Source organism: Tyto alba, unplaced genomic scaffold (assembly GCF_018691265.1).
Source record: "Tyto alba isolate M040663 unplaced genomic scaffold, T.alba_DEE_v4.0 Super-Scaffold_18, whole genome shotgun sequence".
Taxonomy (NCBI): Eukaryota; Metazoa; Chordata; class Aves; order Strigiformes; family Tytonidae; genus Tyto; species Tyto alba.
The window spans coordinates 23,837,256-23,859,141 of record NW_024881280.1 but is presented as its reverse complement, the minus strand read 5'-3'; the positions used below and the strand labels follow the sequence as shown (position 1 = coordinate 23,859,141).

Genomic DNA, 21,886 nt, shown 5'->3' with positions numbered 1-21,886 from the left:
GCAAAATGGCAATGGAAAATCAGGGGAGAAGAGCTTCTGAGTGTCCAGCCAGTAAGGACACAGGTAGTCCCATGGGTACAGTAATCCTTTAAGTCAAACAGACACATTTCAGTTGCTGCTTCTCTGTCCAGCCCTCTGTTTCCCTAGCAACATTTGAGAATTAGATTCATGAGACAGGATCTGAATTCATTTTCTTACAATTAAAATAGCTTTTCTAGGGGTGTTTTAGCTATAATTCAGCAACAAACTATACTGTCTATATGGGGTTAACAGATTGAATACACTTCTGGACACAGGCTTACTAAAACGTTTCAGGACGCTTGTGTGAGAAAGCAGAGGGCCGTTCTCTATATGCTCTGTTACTAGCTGGCAAACTGAAGAAGACAATGGGAAAGAAAAAGTGGAATCTTCACTGCCAACACTGAATACAGCTCCCAACAGTTCCCTTTTGTTCTTCACAGGAACAAACAAAAGCTGATGAAAACAATCCCAGCACACTCTGAATCTCTAACAAAGATCAATGGTTAGAAAGAGTGAAAAAACTCTGTTCTGCACTGCCATAAGGCAGATCCTACACAGATGATCAAACTACCATCTGTGTAGTCCCTGCTTCTCTGCGGCATACCCTATTATAGCATGCAAGAGACCTGAACTTGAACACCTTGTTTTTCAGGCTGTAGTGCATTGTTGAGCTCTGCAAGGAACACTGCTTCAGTAAGTACAGGAATGTACACTAATACTTCAGCAAAGAATAGTCTTTGCAGACTAAGTGAGTCTTTGTTCCCTGGTCTTTGGGCTGGATGGTTTCTAGCTATCTCGCTGCACTTACAAAAAGCAGTAGCACATCCCCATTACCACTGTGTGAACTGAGATATGCTGCTTTGTGCTTCACCCTGCCATAACCAACAGTCATCAACACACAGTAAACAAGATGGACTGTGTTCAAAAGTAATATATGATACGAAAGACAAACATACCTGTCCACTCCTCTGGCAACATCTGTTCTGTGATGTCTCACGTCTCTCTGTTGCAGCTACCAAATTTCCATTCTCTCAGTTCGCGGATCCTTTTCTTTCTACACTGAACCTTTCCTTATCTATCACTAGAGTGTCCTCATCAGAGCAGAAATACAGGAGGTCTCCAGGCTCAGACTACGTTGTAAATTAAATCACTACAGCCATCCCATGAGCGGAGGATCCACTGCAATGCCTCATGAGGCAGATGTCTTCAGTATGGTCTGGGGTCCCATGCAGGGCACGTTCAGTACCACAGGGTGAGCAGGATACAGCTCTAGAACCACCTCTGTTGTGCAGAAAAGGTTTCTTACCCACTACAAGTGTTTCTAGCGGCATGCAAAACATCAACTCTATAGTGCTGGGTTGTCTTCTCTTAATAAGCGATTGAAAGGCAATGAAATCAATCAAGAAAATACAGTTTTCAATACATATGGAGCCAACAGTGTGATATCTACACACTTGCAAAACTATACTGATTTGTGGTAGCGCAAAATAATAGGTGGTTGTATGGGCTGGCTATAACCTACATTAATTGTGGTTTAGAGTAACAGCAGCAATTTGGGTACAGTACAAGGAGGAAAACATGCCTTCTAATTCTTTAAAAATAACATCTACTATATATATATATTTTTTTTACATTCAAAATCACTAGAATATATTGGCCAAAAACTGTATAAAATTAGTAACATGCATGCTATGTTGTTTACTAAAAGAACTCCTGGACTTTCAGGTCTCTGCTTTACCAAAATTTTCTTTTTTATTCAGGGAAGTCATTTAAGTCCTGGTTCATTTTTGATGCAACTCCAGAAGTGACAGATGGAAGCAACTAAGCACAGTGTCTTTCGTCCTCTCTTGAAGAGAGGCTTCAGATACCCCATGCAAATGCCAGATCCTTTATCATGCAACAAGTCAACATACAAGAGATGAAACAGTCTTAGAAATAAATTCAGATATATCAACAAGAAGTACAGCAAACTAAAATTGCTGATTAATGGTTGTCATTCTCTTACTTCTCTAAATGACAGTAATGCCTTTAAGATGTCACTTATGCCCATAATTTCAGAAAGAATATGGTACAGTACTTTGGATGTCACTGTGTTTCCAGGGAAGACTAATTTCAAAGATTACAGACCTCAGTTACTCCGCTGCTTTTAGAACATCCTTATCTAGGGCTAGGTTGCATAGGGAAGATGGCAGAGGTGGTCTGAAGGCATTCAACTAAGCAGCTGGGCCTTTTCCAGCACTGAGATATAATTTCATGGAAAATACACTTCAGGATAAGGACCTTTATATCTAGTACAGAATAGAGGTTTCTTACAGCTGTTGTTTGTGGCAAAAAACCCCATGCATTATTGATTTCCCACATCCTGCAGACTTAGTGAACAGCTTTCAGGCAGAAACTCTGTCCCCCGTGGTATATGCTGGCACTGTTGAATTATACCAAGGAATACGAATCTTTCAAGCGGTATCTTCTGAAGACAAAGTTTTATTTCTCCCTCTTTCGGGGGGTAGTGGTCTTTGTGCAGGGTGATATTCTTCATCCCTCATTCCACTTAGTTGGCTAGGCAAGATGATACCTCATTGCTCTTCACCGAGACCAATGCAAGAAATAATAATATGTAGGGGTTATGCGTGTTGCAGAAAGCAAAGGTGACTTCCTTTTCTGGTCTGCCAACCCTCAGACATTTCTCACTAGCTGTTTACAGATATTCATTCATCACATACAGAAATTGGCATGAGGCATTATAATAATATATCATGGCATGTACATTACTTGATGAAAAAAACCAGCTGGGTCACATCAAACCAGAGATTTCCTGACATTCTTCAGGAAGGATTTATTTTTTCTCCTGGAGTTATTATCCTCTTCAGGAAGCAGACAAAACAAAGATTTGCTGTGCAGCCAGGGGCAAATCTTACAGGATTTGTGCAATGCACATAATGTAATGACTGGGGAATGCCTTGGTACCCATGTTCTGGTCCTCTCTTTGAAAAAAATTTGATGGTCTTTTGAAGTGCTGAAACCCTCTTTCAGGTAGACTAGATGCTTTGGAGATCTTGACTGTTTTCAAGGATTTATAAGAAACTCCACTGTGGGGGAAAGCAGTAGCAGACAGTCTGATTCACAGGAGTCCCTGGAAGACATCCAGCTTGCAACAAGCTGCCTTGCATGACACAATTTGACATCTTCCTCCTCAAAGGATACTTGCTTCAGAAATCTATAACTATACCTTAGGATCTGAAGATCTCATTTATATACTACCATGCTAAGTGCTCTATTGTGCTAATCCAAAGAACTAGAATCAAACAACCCAAAGAAACAACAAAGGGAAACAAAATAAAGGAGATGGCAATAAAATCTCAGAGAAGTATAGTATGGCCGCAGTTACAATATGCTGACTACACATTTTAAATTGTCTTTCGTTTTTATCAATTTCATCTACTCTCAGCCAAGCCATCATTCAAAAGACCTAAGAAACTTGCAGAGCCATTATTTGGCAGGAAGAATCACCAATCTTTATTCTTAGATATTTTTCATGAGAAATTTTCAGTAGACATATGGAGACATGAGTCTTGTAGGTCTGTGGATAAGAAAAAAAATCCTAGCTGATTTCATAGACAAAATGTATTCCACATTAAATTTCTAGAATTAGAAATGGTGGAGAAAACACATTTTCAGGAGGGAAGACAACCCCAATTTGAATGGCAGAAGCATCATGCAACTGGAAGCATAAGTACCATAACTAGTGGCACTAATGGGACACCTACAACTTCATTTGCCCTCCCAGTAGATTCATGGCGGTCCATCTGCACACCCTGAAGAATGGCACAAACAAGGCAAAACCACTTGAAAAACATGAAGTGAATTCTATATAGTAATGACTGGAAACAGTGGGGAAAATCTCTTGTCAGTTTTCTTCCCCTGCCTAAGAAAAATTTTATAGTAGCATGAGGGAGTGATGACAGTCAAACATTTGGACTTGGCAGTAGAGGAACTTTTCAAAGATTCCTTCCTGACTTTTGACATGGTAATATTCAAGACATAGGGAGTAGATCAATAACCCCAAAACATTTTTTTGAGGAGATTTTATGATGTTTGAATATAACTACACTGAGTACAGTAACTTGTCTCTTCTTAGTCTGGGGGAAGGAGACTACAATTTACCTTTGCTATAACTACGGTGAAATGAGATAGTCTAAAATACTCTTGCAGGGACACCAAATTAAACTAATGCTCTGGGGTTGTCTTCTGTTGCACATCCCAGAACACCCATAGGCGAAAAGCCAAATACAATGCTGAAATTGTATTTAGAGATAGCAGCAGCTCTTCCACCTGCCCCAAACAAATGATAAAAACTCTGGTAATAAAAAATACATTTTTAACAGCCCCATAATTCTTAACAAATATATCAAAGTTGTTTTTTAAGGCCAATTCAATGATTTTGTCTGATAGGTCAGATAAAGAAGCCTCTCCTTTTCAAAGAATATAAGATTTCTCAAGCTCATTGTGTGTGCTGTAGGCATGAACTTGTAGAGAAGAGGCCCTTGTTAAGTATACTCTTTTCCTTAAGGAATCACTATGATTCACTGAATACCACTGGAAAAGGCTTCACACCAGGGTCTCTACAGTGATCAGTGATTCTTCCTTTAAATTGGAAACAGCGGTGAAAACTTTTTCAATGAAGGCCAGTAAAATCCTTTTTTGGTAAGGTGACAGAGCAGGCTCCTGAGGACAGGCCTGGTGTCTTGTTTGTCACCTTTAGTTCAGTGGGTTCTGTCCTCTGTGTTAAAACTGGATGGAGAGGCTGCTTCAAAAATGCAGAATCCAACAATTTTGGAGCAGATCAGCTTGTGTTTCCTAGCTACTAATTTCTAAGGCAGCAGGGAAACTTAATCTCATTCTTTGGAAAAGGACAGTAGGGTTCTAAAGTGGGAAGAAAGCAGCTACCGGGTACTGTAGTTCTTTAAGATGTGGCTGTGCACATTCACCCTGAAGGTTCTCTGCATTCAAGCAATTGGGAAGACAAAGATGTTGAGAAGTGAAATGTGTATGAACAAGATAACTTAAAAGCTTCAGGGAGTGGTATTTTCTTTTCCATATTTAAGCAATTAACCATTTACAAACATCCTACTCCAAAATCACAGCTGTCTAGAGGTGGATCTTGGTGTCCCTTATGCTTCTGTAAGAGCTTCATCAGTCTGAAAGCCTCTGCAATATATAGTGCCCACCCAGGTGAAGGTGTACACAAGCTGCATGTGACAACTTGGCAGATGTCAGCAATGGAGACTTTTCTTAGAAAACCCAACACTACAGAGTGAATTGTGGTGGAATACGCCACTCTCATGGAAGGCAAACTTGCCTTGGCTATTCTGTCAGGCTGTACTGCCACTGTCAAAATAAAACATCCATACAAAGTCAGACTACAAGACCATCTAGCCCACCTCTACTCTCTGATGTTGGTCAACAGAACATGCCTGGTAGACAAGCTAAAAATTGTAAAAGACCATTGTGATACTTCCCCAGAAAAGTCACTTGAAAAGGCTTAGAAACTTCCTGCTTGTTTTTTAGTTTTAATATTCAATATGCCCTAATAGATTACTTTTTCATATATTTGTCTTTTCAAATCACATACACTTTTTTGTATCCACAACATCTTGTGACAAAGAGTTCCACAGGTCATTTACACACTGTGAAAAAAAATCGCACCCCCTCCCCCCTTTTTTTTATTATTCTTTGAATCTGATATCTGTTAGTTTTATCTGATGCTCCTACTTCTAGTGGGCAAGACTGCAAATAATTACTCCCTTTTCACCTTCTCCTTTATACTCCTCCTTGCCCACATCTTTTCCCATTAACCACTTCCTGCATGAAGAGAACAATGAATATTAAGTTTCGTGCTCTTGATATAACCAATCTCAAGGACCATTTGACAGACCTGATTCTGTAACGATCAAATAAGGTCCTCCTGATGTCTGGCATAAACAAGGATGTCTTAGGTCTAGAAACATGAGGTTCTAGAAAGAAGAAAAGGAGGTCAAGTCCCACATTTAAGTTAAGCTCAGAAGCTTCTTTTAGAAGAAGCTCATGACAGATCCACAGGAATAATGTGTTCAGAAAGGAAATATTATGAAGAGGATCAATCAGCCAGTTACTGCAACCAAAAAAACCCAACTATTTAAACACAAGCAAATAACTCATCCAAATTCAAACAGTGAGCCCAGGATTATGATGAGCAGCAAATGTAGGACTGACTGAAGAAAAACATCCTTGGCAGTTTGATCAAGTAAACCTTAACAAAAATATGTCAGGAGCCAGACTACTTTTGTTTCCATCAAATAATCCAAAATGACTGGAACTGTTGTATTAGTACAAGAACGCAAGCTGAGAATCCAGTCTGTTCTGTAAACTCATCTACAAGTCAGTGATCTCCTTCACTGGTAAAGAAGAGGAATGGTCCAGCACTGCCAGCCATTCAATTCTGTGCACACACAGACTATCCATATTCCAGTATGAGGAAGAGGCACAGCAGTGAGATTCCTACTAGTAAACAAAGCTCTTGATACTAAAACCTCCTGCCACAGTGTGGAACCAGTATCTGAGACGTGTATGTTGACATTTCAGGCATCATAATGAGGAGCATTTCCAACAAACCATGATTGTCCAAAAGCATATCTGGTCTTGAGAATGGAAATTTCAGTATGTTTTGTGACCATCCAAAACTAAGTCTATCTAGTGTCACAACATGATGTCCCACTGATAGTACTCACATGGCTTGTGAAGCTGTTTTAAAGGCTAAGATGAACCATGTAAAAGTGAACTTAATACTTCACACACTAAGTACAAGTCAGCTGCTTCTGGAGAGGAGAGAATCTAATATCACTCTCTTAATTTTGATGTTGTGATATGTTCATCACCTAAGCGCAGCACAAAACGCTTGTATGAACACTGCATTACCTCAGCCTCCAGGACTCTGATATGCACCTTACTCCTTTCAAGAATAACAAGCCTGATGCTCTGTCTTTGGAACAGGCTCCTTAATTTAGAAGTGATGCAAACATCACGGAGTAGGAGAGAGCAAGAGGACACCTTGGTTACATTATCTAGTCTCACCACTGAAGTAGGTGCTGAATGATTGTTGGGGCTTTCTATTGGTAATTTTCTTTTCTCACAGTAACAAAGGCACTTTTGATGAAACTCAATGATGAATACAGGGAAGTAAAAGTCATAAAAGCAGAGACAAACTAATTACCACTTGAGGAACACATATGTAACTGTACTCCCCTCATGTTCAACTATTACAAATCCAGATTGGTTTCTATTTTCCTTTCCTCCCTTGTACTAGAAAACACTTCCTGTAAAATGCCTTGCGGGAAACAGTTCTATCCCTCCTCTCCTAAGATATTAACTGAGGCAGTCTCTGAGAAGTTTTCAAAAAGAGACTGACATGAAGGTAGCAGAGCTGCAAAGAGGGAAAATACATATGTTATCCTTCAGTACACAGTATCCACCATGCACGAAGACAGACAGGCTGAGCGGGGTAAAGGAAGACAGAAAAATTAAGAGGCTGGGATCGCAAAATTAATTCCCAATTCTCTATTGCACATACTCCCAAGGTAATAGCATTTGTTTCCAGAGCTGGGATCAGCAGATGCCCAAGGCAAAGGAATACTGCTATTTCCTTTGATGCTCCAGCTGCCCTAGCATATCCTGAGGCTGGACAGGAGTTCAAGGTCTAGGTGTTTGGCTTGAGATAAAGGACCAGTCTTGATATCCCTGGGTTTTTTTTTTTTACTTGTTGAAAGCAGAAGAAAAATTTTCCAGGGACAAAAGATGCAAAACTTTACTGCTCCTGAAGCTGACAAAATTCATCCATTTGAAACATGGGTCTTAGACTGCAATGTGCATTTCTCTGAATATTTCAAAAATCTTAGAGACAAGATGTCTGATGTATTGCTACTAAATCATCACAGTTACAGATGTGGTGCTGGCTACATCTAACACACAATGCAAACAAGTTCAGAAAACATTCTGGCTATAATTGAGTACAAACCATTATCCCAAAATGAGTGGGTGGGATACTGGCAAAGTTGACAAAACAATTAACTTATGTTCATAATAAACCAGCACTAATGGTAATTTGTCAGATAGAGATGTAAGAATGCTGTTTCTGCCAATGATCCTCTGAAAACAATCACCTCTCCTGGGCTAACTGTGCATATAAATCTCTATCCTCCAAAACTCTCTATAGTTTTCAGAGGTGGCTTTGACAACCTGAGTGAAGAAAGCAGGGAACAAAAACGAAGCTGAGAGTTCCACAAGGATATATATCCTATAGGTACTCAATCCTGCACATGAAACTCAGTGGAATAAAGGTAACTCAGATCCCGTGGGAGGAAGACAGGAATGGAATCTGTTACTTACTGACGCTCTTATAGGGAAATAGCCCCTCTGACAGTTCTGGAACAGAGCTGGAGGCTATAGCCAACACCATACATAGAAGAGTAGGCTATGAAAAGGCAGACCTAAGGTCTGGAAGCCCACAGATGCTGAGAATGTGCAAAAGTTTGAAATGACAACTTCTGCAACTGAATCTTCACTCATCATGAGCCAACAACTTGATGCACCAGTAGAAGCATCTAGCTTGGAGATCCGTGGGTGGAATTCAATGATTACAGACAGAAGGGATGTGATCTGGAAGTAACTTCACAAGATTTTACAGATCTCTTGGTCACTGATGATATGTGATGGCAGAACAGGCAGCAGACAAATGCTGTGTAAATTCTTGAAGAACACAGCTGAAAAACGCAGAGAAAGTGAACAGGATCGTGACTATCCTCTGACTGTCTAGGAAATGAAAGATAAGCCAAGGAAGTAAGAAAAGGAACAGCTACATCAGAGAACTGCATTTTAGACAAATGATGTATTCAATATCTGTCAAGTGCATGAGTGGAACAGAAATCAAAAAATGCATGTTCTGTCCTATGAATTCATGCCTGGAGCAAGCAATAGTGAAACTAATGGGGTATGAACATAATTATTTCATCTTCTCACAATTTATCTGGTCTTGAACAACAGAAAATATGCACAATCCAAGAGTGAACACGAACACCATCATTTCAAGAGAAAACACTTTCCCCCCTCTGACACTGTTTCTTCTGTCAGCCATTTGGGTTGATCATTATCTACTTGCCAACTCATGCGAATGATCTCTTAAAACAGACTATACAGGCTAGATATGACAGGGGAGCTGTGGAATAAGAAAACAGATCAAACAGGCTGTTAGAATCCAATCTCTGAGGGATCTGATACAAACAAGAGGTTTTGTATCCTTTGAGAATTAGTCATACCACTTGCTGTTTGATAAGGCAGAAGTTGCAAAATACTGAGTTTTCCTTTAACCTGGCACCAACAAAGATCCAGAACTGAAGCTGCTTCCTGTTCATTTTAAGGATGGGTGGATCTTCTCTCCAATACATTTTCCAGCTGCTGATGTTGTTTCCTAACACAAGCAGATTAATTTTCATACCGTTAGGCAAATTTTAACTGGAGCACTTCACCAAGCCACTATTGCAACTGATAGGAGCCACCTGGGCCTTAGGGTTCAAACTTGGTCTGAAAACATCAGCCAATTTAAAAAGTTTATAAAGCCTAAACAAACAGAAATTGCAATACAAAATAAGCCACACAGAACATAAGCATCCAATACTGAAACATAAAGACAGATTTAAAATCCTGTCCAATATGACAGCAAGTATTTTGGGGGTGTGAATTAATAACTGAAATTATAACCAAAACAAATAAATGAAATTCCTTTATTCAAGCCAATCATTTCTATAGCTCTGTGCCAAAATTCAAGATGGCAACCAACATGGATGTCTCCAGTCGTATGTTCTAATACTTTTCTCTGCTGATGGTTGCGATGTGATGACAGCAGAGAACCTTGGCTGTTATCAGACTAGGACAGCCTGAAATGGCTGAGCAAATGAGAGTTTATGTTCAAACTTGGACCTTAGGAAGAACAATACAGATGGCTGGAGGACCTCTGTCTTAAAGAGGGATCTCACGGTTAGTGGTCAGGAAGAAGTGGGGTGAAGGGACCCCAAGACTCAGCAGCAGAAGCTCTCAGAGGCAATCATTCACCTCAGCTTGCAGGTCTATCACTAGCTGCCACAGATGTTCAGGTACTCTCCTTGGTGGGTTGTCCTCTCACCAGGGCCTCCTCCTCTTCACTCTTTCCTGGCTGTTATGGGAGTGTGGTGGTATGAAGTCACTGCTGCTTCTTCCTTTGCCCCATACTTGAAGCAAAACCCTGGATTCCTCACCTGGTGTTCAGCATTAGTTCTTCTCTGCGAGCAGAAGCTGGAAAAAACACAAGGCAAAGATTCTGAGTAATCACGGGGGACTGTTTTGTGGGACAAGCTGCTTCACTGCTCTGCAAATTTCAGCCACCACCAGAAACCTGGATCTCCCTATCACACAACCTCTCTTCACAGTAACAGATGAGATCACAGAACAGTATGACAAAACCTAACTTAATAAGCTACTATGTGAGAAAGTACTCTAGGTATTCCTCTCAAGCCCCAGAATACCTTCTTCACCCTTCGCCTCTGACTCATCTGACTCATCTCTTCACATGTTCCTCCAGTAGCTCTAAATCTTCCTCCCTTATCAGTATGCTTTGTCTCTTTGTGTCTTTTACTCATCTGCTTGCATAGGAGTCTACTTCCCCACTCCAAAAGATGCTAAGGACCTTGGTGCAGAAGCGATGGGGGTGTGAAAAGGTTGATCTTTAAAAGAAACAAAATAGCGATAAAGAAAAAGTCTTTACTTCCCATTATTATAGACATACATTTTAATTCTACATACTGCAACATTTTTCTACTTAGGCGTGTTACAGGAAAAAGTCAATGTCACCTTCACTTCTTTTACTTAAAAATCCTTAGACAGTCCTTTAAAAGGAAAAATCCAACACACTTAGAATGTACGAAGCTTATTTAGGTCAGTTTGCATTTTACAGCTAATCTAGTAGGTAAAGCTTGTCCTGTGTACTTGGCACATCAGCTTGCTCCTAAATATGAGTGACATTTGTTGAGAGCTGTTTATTAAAAATATTGCTATTTTTAAAAAAATACACTCTCCTTGAAAGCCCAGCATAGAGCCAAAGATCACACAGCATGGAGGATCTGGAAAGATATTTAGAAAGCAGAATTGCCAGCTATGCCACTGCGAAGAAAGTTTGGAACCTTAAGTAGGAACCAAACTGTCAACCATGTGTATTAAGATAGGACACCAGTCCAGAAACCTATTCTCTGGAAATATGCTGAAATAAAGGAAACAAAGGCACATGAGAGGCAGCCAACTTCAACCTCATCTTCCTGTTTTGAAGAGACTTTTGAGCCTTCCTTTTCCTACAGAAATGCACAGTATAGTTTGTCTTTTCTCACAAACTGAATTAAAATCACTTTGTGTGAGTTCCTCTTGTATGGCTACCTTGAGGACTCAACACATAGAGGGCCATTCCTATGTCTGCAAGTAAATATGTAGGTTCCTATCATGAGTGCAGCCCATGGTCAATTCAATAAATTCAAAAGAATGTATAAAATTCTATAAAGTTTTATCATTTTAGAGCTACTGGTGAGCATTCCACCTCCTTCTGGTTGTTGAGTAGGGGGGACAGGCAAAAATCTCATTCCTGACAGCAGCCAACATTAAGGGTTGATTCTCCCTTGGGTTAAGAGTCATTGCAGGAATCACCATATACAACAGAATCGATCTCCTTTATCCTCTGCCTGCTAGGAGGTGTTGAAGTATCTGCCTGTATGTCTGTCCACATGTTTACATACTATTATGTCACCCATGACTGCACCTCAAAGACTTTAACACTTTTGTACGCAGAACAGTTACATGGAGGAAGAATAGGATTACCTTCATTTTACAGATATGATTCTGAGTCACAAAGAAATCACAGGAGTTGTGTAAAGTCATTTATGGGATACCTGCACACTAAAATTCAGTGCCATATAGACTTTCACACCACAGAAGTACACAGCCTTGGTCAGACACCAGCATCTAATCTACAGCTGCAGGAATGAATCAGAGCACAGCGTCAGGCTAGATGACAGCACCGGGTCAGGGACCCACGATAACATTTTTTAGAGCTAGTTTGGGCTGTTTCATCATACCCACAGAAAGTCTGTGGCAGAACCAAGAAGCGTGTCAAAGCCTCCTGAATCTAGTGCTGAAAACTGGAACTTCCTTTCTCCCTGAAAAGCTCTGATAAACCTAGAAATTCAGATTTTTCTTATCCCAGAGCAGAGGGAATTTCTAATCCTAGTGTGATGCCCAGCATTCTCTTGATAATATATATTGCAACTAAGAAAGGCAATAAATAGATTAGGTTTATTTATATCCATGGATGACTGACACTAGCAAGCCAGGACAGCTGACAACAGAAGGCCAGCCTTCCCTCCCCCATCTTTTGGGCACAATTTCAAGTTGGCTTGCTGGACTAGGCAGGCGAGGGAAAGCAGCAGTTCCAAGTCATGAAAATTTATTTGGGGGGGGTGTGAGAGTGACAAACAGTACACACAACTGTATTTGAGAGAAGACTCCTTGCATGAAAAGAGCAGTGAGCAGCCTCACTAGAGAGATAGCAGTGGAAGCCAGCATGAGCCTTCCTGCTCACCAAGTTACAGAGAAGACACTGGGTGGGCTCCTCACCCTGACTGTTAATACCCTTCTGTACTTGACAGCCTTCATCCTGATTTCTCTTATTCAGCTCCCTACTCCCTGGTTTGTTGTGGCTCTCTTTTCTCTGGCTCTACCCCACATTTCATTTCATAACTTCAGACACTCCCTTTACCCTATTCACACACATTTTGGCTTCTATTTTTAGTCTCAATATAATAATGCCAGATTAAAACAAAATCCAATTTGGATGGGCAAAGTCATCCTCTCTATAGGTAGCTTAATGCCAAAGGGCCAGATGTGAGACAGAAGTAGCCAAGATATTATATAACTTCTCCCCAGTCTTTGCACACCTGATCTTGAATGACATTTCCAACACAGCAAGGAAATACAGGCAGTTCGCCATCACCTAACTACTGCGAACAAGCAATGCTCAGCCTCCAGCCAGGCAAAAATGCCAACTGCCTGAAGTCATTACTTACCCTGCTTCGGAGTTTTCTTTGAATCTGTCAGAAGTGAAGGCTCCTAAAATTCAAGCTGGGTTCTAGTCCTTAAACAGGAAAGCCAATTTCTAGAGACTGTCCCTTCCTTTTTCTTCTGCTTTCCCAGTGGTCCTGAGACTTGGAATGTCCTTTAGGTGGCATGAGACCAGTAGCAACAGGAAAAAGCAACTTCCTTTCATAAAAGAAAGGGAAAAGGTTGACTGAAGGTGTGAGAGGCAGGCTGCTCTCACAAGTTATGGAATAAATGTAATTTCTGATCATTAGAAGTGAACACTGACCCTCAGCTCTAGCTGAGAGGCAATGGCTGAGTTGGACATTGTCTTCGTAACATCATCTGAGAAGGGCCTGGAATGCTGCTTTTGGCAGAGCTTTACACTCTGCTGAGATTTAATGAGACTTATGTACAGTTCTGATAAGTGGATGAACTCCAACATAGTCATGCCCTGTTGATAATTTGTGTCTACTTTAAAGGTATTGGTTAGAGACATCAGTATTTGCTCATTGCTAGTCATAAGGTAATGGTTTCCTGCTCCTTCAAAGTGTACCAAGAAATGGGGTAAGGAGAAGGTCTTTCTTTACCCTTTGCCTTTCTCTTCTGGTCCATCTGGTACTACAGGCTCGTTTGTCATTATCTGACCTGGGACAGATGCAACAACTACAGCAGGGAGAGAAATTATCTATTCCCCCCTTCCTGTTTGCCTTCTTTATGAAACTGTGGAAGTCAGCAGGGGAGAGAGAGAGAAGATCCAGGATGTTTTTGTGATGTGTGAAAGAACAATGGCTTTAGGAAGATAATTCTAAGAACAAATGTGAAACCAAATATCCTCCATTGTAACTGATTCTTTGCCCTCCCAAAAAGGGAGGCACAATAGTAGGATTAACTCAAGCTCCACTGCTTTCCAAAATATGATAAAACAGACTGATTTCGTTTCTCAATAACTCTTTCTCTTCACGGAGATGGCACTAGGGAGAGATGCTGACTGAATGTTATTATTGCTGTTGACAAAGGCTGTATGCAGGTTAAGAAGCTGCACTGGAAAAGTTTGATGCAAGGTGCTGGGTATCACACTGCTGTTCCCTTTCAGTGACCCACCCAGAGCTTCTCAGCCAGACAGGTATTTCTGGAAGGATTTATTTGGAAGATCTCACCATTACTCCATTCCTGGACTAGGATAAGTAATGAAGTGACATCAAAAGTTCCCCTTTTGTGTCATAAGATATCTTGTGCCTGAGTAGCCAAAGTAGTCTGAGGTAGAGGTTACTCGAGGTGCCCATTTGAAGGTCACCTTTCAAAGTCAAGACCACTTGTGCAGTCAGTCACAGCAACAAGAGAGAACCAGGAGAGTAGCAAATCAAGACTGGAATTAACAGGATTAGTGGGAGGGAGGAGGCGTACCAGCAATGTGTTCCACAGAAACCTGAGTGACTTCTTTTCCCAGCTGCTCCTGATGAAGGATTTGGACAGTGTGGTGAGACCAGCTGAAATCATAGCCAAGGTTCCTCTTGGGAATGTGGTAACAACATAAAAATAAATACATTGGTGTTCAAAGCCTTCTGAGGCTGCAGGGGAGCCTGGCAGAAGCTGAGGAAGTCTGGACAAGGCTGGGCAGCTGGGAATTCCACCCTACTGTAGCAAATGGCTGGGAGTCTGACACAGGCCATGCACAGTGGCAACACTACATATCCCATCCCATCCCATCTCCACCCTTTATGCTCCAAAAGAGTTGAGAGACACTGGCTGATAAAAGAATCTCCAAATCCCAGGCATTTTCTTTGTTTAGATCTGGCAAACAATACAAAGTGACTGTAAGCATCTTGTTTACATGCCTGTTGTGTTTACTTGCCTTTTTTTTTTTTTCCCTTTTGCTTGTGCAGGACAATTTTGAAGTTTGTACTCTTGCATACGTGATAGAAGAATCTCTTCTTTTCTTTCCTTAAGCTTATATAAAGAGGCCACATTTCAGGAATAATGATAATTCAAGCAGTGGATAGACAACAGCTTGTCACAGCTTAGCACCTCCAATGTTAACTCTAGTTTCAGGTCTCCAATAACAAGACATACATGACCTTCTTATGTAGGACGATACAATAATCTTGGATATAAAAAACTTTAGAAATACACAGTCTACCTGTAGATTTCCTGTAAAATAAACTGGGGCACACAAGATGCAGAGAAGAGTAAGTGCAAAGTGCTCCTTACTATCACTGGTTTGCAAGCAGGCTCCATTCATTGCTCTATACCGGACCACACTGCTCGCACATTCATCTTACTTGGATGGCATTCAGACACTGCTCTCCACCTTAGCCTAAAGAAGGAAATCACTAGAAAACTAAGAACAGATGCCTGCCTTCTACATGGATTAGATCCAAACCAGTTTATTAATCCCCATATTCTTCAACTAGTCTCTTGGCAGCTCAGGATCCAGTTTTAAGCCCTTACAGATGATGCTACACTTCTTTTCGAAGTGTTGCATACCTTCAGGAATTGGCATTCATGCCGATACGAGGGCTGGGTAAATGTCCAAAGTAAACAGACAACTGTGCATCATCCTGCAACTAGGCTCAGATATAGAACTGGGAAATCACAGGGAATAAAATCAAGTCTATGCCACCTAGCTCATGAAGTTTCCTCCCTAGTTTCAGATTGAGTTTTGACATTCACCTTCTGTATGAAGCATTCTCAAGAGAACTAGAATACAAATAAATTAGTTTGGGACTCATGCTTTAAACCAGACTAGGTAGAGATCTGAGACTTTGCATGAATTAGCAGTCTTCACTTCTGTCAAACTTAGATAGTACATTAATAACTTTTGCCTCCCCTAATCAGTAACTCTAATGCTTTTTTCTTCTCCCAGCACATATAGTGGAAAAGCCATGTGGACACTAGTAATATAAACATTAGCACAATAAAACTGTGTCACTGTTAATCAGTCTGAGTATGAAAAGGTGAAAATCCTGTCAAGTCTGGTGCCAGACATCAGTCTTACCCAGTTTTAATCATGATTTACATTTGTTTGTGTCCTGGTTTGGGGTCAAACCATGACGGTTTGCAATTACATGGGTTACTAGCACATTTTATTTTTGCCATAGCAAAACAGATCCCCAGAGGCATTCTGCATTCTGAAGCTTTTGAAATAAAAATTTCACGAACTTTCAAGAAGTTGGCAGCAAATGAAACAGAGAAGCACAAAGACAGAAGACAGATTTCACTCATAGTTGCTGTTACCTTTACAAATGAAACCAAACCAAATAAAATCAGTTGGGGTCATCCCCTTGTACATCCACTTCACAACTGCATTGAGGGTTTAACCATACTTTAGGATTGTTCCTGTCTCCAGGCAGACAAGAGTCCAGCTCGGGAACAGAGAAGCTGCCTAGGACTAGGCTGCTATATTTTCACAAAGTGCCCTTCATACTCTATTTTCCCTAAAACCTGCTTTGTGTCAGCATTTTCAAAAAGGAAGAATAATAAATAGAATAAATTTCTAACTATGAGGTATTCCACGTAGCTACGGAACTTCCTTAATGTTTCTTGCCAGTTGTTCAAAAGCTAAATTCTGGTGGAAAAATTACACCTTTTTTACCTAGAATGTCGCTGCCTTGGGAAAAAGAATTCATGCACCGTTCACCCAATGCCACTAGAGAGGAACAGAAAATAAAACAGCGAAATATTGCAAAATATCTCCATACACCTTACATTGTTAACATATACAGTAAAAAAAATTACCAGCCAGTAGGTTCCTTTCTTCATCATCTGAACTTGCCATATCAAACATGGCTTCATAAAGACAACCTGGAACTGAACAATCTACCATACTACATAGCTTAGCTGTTACTCAACAACCTATATTCCGAAGAAGACTTGGAAAAGAGAATTGATTTCTTAGTTCACAATCACTGTATTTCACTAATGCTAACTGAATTGCTAAATTCTATGAAGCAGGAAACAATCTGTGTAAAGCTGAGGGACCCTCAAGGTAAGACAGAATAAAAACCAGTGATGTTATAATGGCTGTATTTTCAGAATGACTGACAACCCACCAGCAGCTGGCTGTTCAATTTCAGTGAAAAATCAAGTCAGAAGTATTTTGAATCTTCCATAAAGGTAGTAATTCTTCGTATTTCTTTAATAGAATAAATTCTGTTAAACTTTCAGGAACTTTGATAGGAAACTGTCTGTTCAGAAAGTACAAATAACCCCCAAATGACAGCTTGTAGATTTAGCTTCCCATCTGTAGATACTCATAAGAATCTCTGCCTTCTCTCTCATCATGCCAGTGGTACACAGCTCACACACAACTTCTGCCTCTCCATGAAATGAGGATGAGGCCACAGGGATGAGAGGCTGCCACACTTTCATTGTAGTGGTGGCTTGTTTCAGAATCCCGAGCTGCTTTGCAGAAATGCTGTCTTTTATTCTCCCTTTCATTTCATCTCAAGGGATCTGTCCTCAAGAGCTTGAGCCCACTGCACAACAGTATCTTCCACTGGTATTCTCCTACAATTGCAGTACTAATCACCAGTGAACAGTTTTATGGACAATCTGGTTAGAAGTTTCCATACTGCCTGACTAACTCTTCCTTTGAGCATCATCCTGACTTTTGGTTAGATCATTTGTGACACCTTTATGCTTCTTTTCTGCAGAGCCCCATAGCTATTCTCAGACAGGCTATTAGAAGAGAAGGCCTATTCAAGCTTCTCAGACATTTTTTAACATTTGTGTCTGTGTTTATACAGAGGTTCTGCCTGGTTCCTCTTTTATCTCTGCAACTTTCCACAGCTTTCTATCTTTAAATGCTTGCAGTTTATTCTCCAATTTGCTTTATAACTTGTGTCTCCAACCCCTCTAGTTGGTATCTAGGATACTAAAAACATGTGAAACAGTAACCCCAAATAAGCTGCTGATGAAGGAAATCAGGGCCCTAGTGTAAGCAAGCAATGGAGAGAGTGAAGAAGAAAAACAGCTGTTCCTGCAGGAAGGACCACAGTAGTTTCTGAGACACACAGACTGGGCACAGAAGCCTCTGACGCATACCAGTGGCTTGGTGCAAAGCTGAAGAAAATATCACTCCCCAGTTTCCAAGAACAAACATTTTGCTCTAGTTAGTTCAATCACGCCAATGTTTAGCACTGTCCTTGGAGCTATATACCTCTTCCAGCAACAAGGAAGCTTTGAGTGACCCACCCACCGTGGTTCTGCTAGCCTACCTCTAGCCAAACGAGGGTTCTAACTAAGCCCTCCCACTCTTAGCTAAGTGGCAGGCCAAACCCTTTGTTTCAGCTTCAGAGAGGGTAAGTTTAGTACAGTGCAGCCAGCCTAGTCCCACCGAAGGAAACATGAGCTGAAGTTCTCAGTTCTCACTGGATTACAGGTATTCCCTGAGAGGGTGACTACCCTGAACTTTGTAGTTGTTATCTAGCCTATACTCTTCCTGCAGCTCTGGCTGTTGCCTTCCATCATTAATATTATCAACAATTCTTACGCATGCTCTGCATAAATATTCACAGAAACAGAGAAGGATAGAAAAATGCTACCTACAGCTATCACAAACATATGTAACAACAACAATACCCAGAGGAGATGGAGAGAATGTCTTGCAGAGATTAAAATTATAGGGTAGCAACTGTGAGAGTGCTCTTAAAACTGTGAAAGAGAAAGTAGAACTCAGCACACAAACGCCTTCACGTAAGTCCACTCAGCAAACCGGTTTGGTCAGTATATTGAGAACTGTTTTCACATTTACTTGTAAATTTATGTGTAAACTTGCTTTATATACTGTACTAAAAACTCGAACTATACAGTAGACCAGATCTTTTGCCTCAACTATACATATACTGCAGTGTTCACATAATTTTATTTACTTTGATAATCCCATTATATTCCATTCCTACACTGTCACATTCCAATATGCTGTAGGGTCTTTTTTATTGACTATGGCTATTCACCTCATAAAATTTCTGGTAGGATAACTGGAGTTTTTGGCAGGTGGTAAAGCGTAGGAGGCAGTTTGGAACTGTACAATAAGTGAATTAGCTGAACGTTTGTGCTTGAAGATCAGCAATAAAATCACTGACATTACTAATGGAAATGTCATCTTTAATTTCAGAGCTAAATATGCAAGACATGAATTGGGTAGTTCACCCATATGCAAACTTTTCTTTCAGCCTGTGAAAACACAGCCATCACTGCATTAGTGATACTCAAGTAATGTTTTCAGGGTTTTCACAGCAAAAAAAAAAAGGTCAGAAACATATTTTTTTAAAGCATTCTAGACCATAATTTGTCCATAGATTCCATTTCAGCACCATCACAAATTACTGTGGGCCATGGATGGTATGAGTTCATCAAGACTACACTGTACCTGGTAAAAGGTCTGCATCAATGAAAAATGGTTTGGGTTCTCATTTACTGAGAACTTAACAGCAGATAAACCTGTTTGAATTAATTAGCCACTAGGAACAATGAAGATTTGATTCTATAAGTCTCAGTGATTTTCCTTTGGGAACTTTCACCTCTACTGATTGACTTTACTATGCAGCTGATTCACAAGACTTAACTATGCCTTTCTGAACTAAGGGGCTTTTCTGCAAGACTGAAGAAAAATGTAAAGAATGTCCTGGCTCTTTATTACAGGCCAAGCTTAAACAACAGAACATCTTTGAGCCAAAGCCTAAAGCAAAGAGGAGCCATTTTAGCCAAGTTTTTTTTCCCAGCCACATTTTTAGGGATCCTCCTCTTCCAACTCTATGAAACTCAGCCTTTGCTCCCTTCTGTTTAGTCTTTTTAATCCCAGGAGGAATAAATTCCCTGCACAGCTGAACCCAGACCGTTACCTAGGAACCACTACATGCAGGGTAGGCAGCTGTGTTTCTTCTTGCTGAGCAAGTTTTTTCCCTGCCAGTTCTTGAGAAAGATGAAAGCACCCCAGCATGCCCACCCCCACTTTCCTGGTCTTCAGCACTGGCACTCACCTGTGGAATTTGTCCCTGGCTCACAGGATGCAGCACTGCGAAGGGTGTTTTGAAATCTGTTCAGTTGCCTTTCAGTGGAGGTCACCCTAAAAGGTGAAAGCATCAAATTAGGCAGAGATAAGAAGGAAAACACCAAGGAAGAATAAAAGTCTCAAACAAAAAATTGAGAATTCTCCTAGTTTACATAATCTCACTGTGATTGTAGCTATGAAACTGCACCTGAACATGGTATGAAAAAAATCAGTGACAGCAACTGACTCCAAAAAGGCAGAGCAAGACAGAGGAACACTTAAACCACCAGACTCTGATGTGCCTAAAACACTTAATTGTCCCACATGCCTTGGAAGCCAATTCTGGAGGATAAAGGAGATATTAAATTGGATTGGGCCACCAAAGCACAATTCAACTAGTAATGCTGTGGTCACCTTATTCCAGTGATTTAAGTAAATGATTAAGCAACCTTAGAACAGAAATACACACACTGGCAAAAATATCCTACATTCAGAAGTTAAGTATTTTTACTTTGTCTCAGCAGAGACAGATCATTTAGGCAATTTCTCACTTGTCTTGGAAACTGAGACCCACAAGATGCATTTAATCTCCAGTAGTCCAGTGCCAGTCCTCAAGCAGATACTTTATGCAAATCCTCCTTCACTTATCTCAGCATTTGAGTTACAGCAAAACTATATTCTGTGGACTACAACTACACTTCCTCTAACTGTTATAAAGACTCATTACCAAAGTGAGACCATGCACTCCTGCATAAAAAATAAGTCTACTCACAAAGCAAGGTCAAACTATACAGCTGCAAAGACCTACTCTGTCCTTAGTATCTATACAATTGATCCATCTATTCCTAGTTTGTCCTCTCCTCCCTTATCCCCTCCCTGCTTTTCTTCCTTCCTGCCCAACTCTATTCTGATCACCCCAGACTTCTGCATGTATACTCCTGTCTCTCTGCCAGAGTCCTTCTCCTTCACTCGTTCAGCTCTGCAATGTTACACAGTTACTGTGAGCTCTTCCCCAGAAGAGCACTGTAATGTCCAATCCCCATGTGATGCCCTGATGACTAACAGACGCAGGCACACGTGTGCATTTTCTACAGTTTTTTCTGAAGACTTGCTTTCAGATTTCAAAGTCAGCAAATTGCCAGTAATCCAGGTGCTCCTGACAGCTAAAAGGCCAGTAAGGGACTCCTGTATTTTATCTCAGATAGATTTTAGTGAAATAAATTGGAGTCCATACAGGACGGGAGAGGGATGCAGATACGACATTTGCAAAACACAACCCCTTACTTCAGTCAGCCATAATTTGAAATGTTATTGTCAAATGAGGTGCCTGTTTCTATGTTTATTGTCTCTTGGAGAGAATTTTGGATCTGTACTTATGATTTCTTTTGCTGCTGATACTGCATGGTCCTTCTGGGAGCTGAGAATCCAGATGGAGCTTTGTGCTTCTTACATAGAGATTCCACGCTCGTAACTAGCCTGCCCACTTTGTTAATGCAGCACAACTGACAGCCAAATTCAGTTTGCCCTTCTGTAGGTAGAATGCAAGACTAGTGGTTGAAAATATCATCAAGGATGCCAGCAAGTACAACCACAACAACAAAAAAATCCAACTGGGGACAGTCACACTTCTACCTTAAAGTGTGGCTTATGTTTAGAGAATCTTTCTCTCTACAGACTTGCCCTTCTTTTCTGCCT

General features: G+C 40.6%; 1 protein-coding gene across 4 annotated transcripts in view; it reads right to left on the bottom strand.

The window, feature by feature from the left end:
• Positions 1 to 3,510: 3,510 nt before the first annotated feature.
• Positions 3,511 to 21,886, bottom strand: part of TTLL5 (tubulin tyrosine ligase like 5) — a 146,612-nt gene continuing 128,236 nt past the window's right edge. For all 4 annotated transcript variants that reach the window (XM_042791291.1, XM_033008589.2, XM_033008590.2 and 1 more), the window contains 2 exons: positions 20,181 to 20,266; positions 3,511 to 10,377 (listed from right to left, as the gene is read on the bottom strand). In XM_042791291.1, the coding sequence (XP_042647225.1) occupies positions 10,337 to 10,377; positions 20,181 to 20,266 (127 nt within the window). In that variant the 3' untranslated portion in view covers positions 3,511 to 10,336. The remainder of the gene's footprint in view (positions 10,378 to 20,180; positions 20,267 to 21,886) is intronic.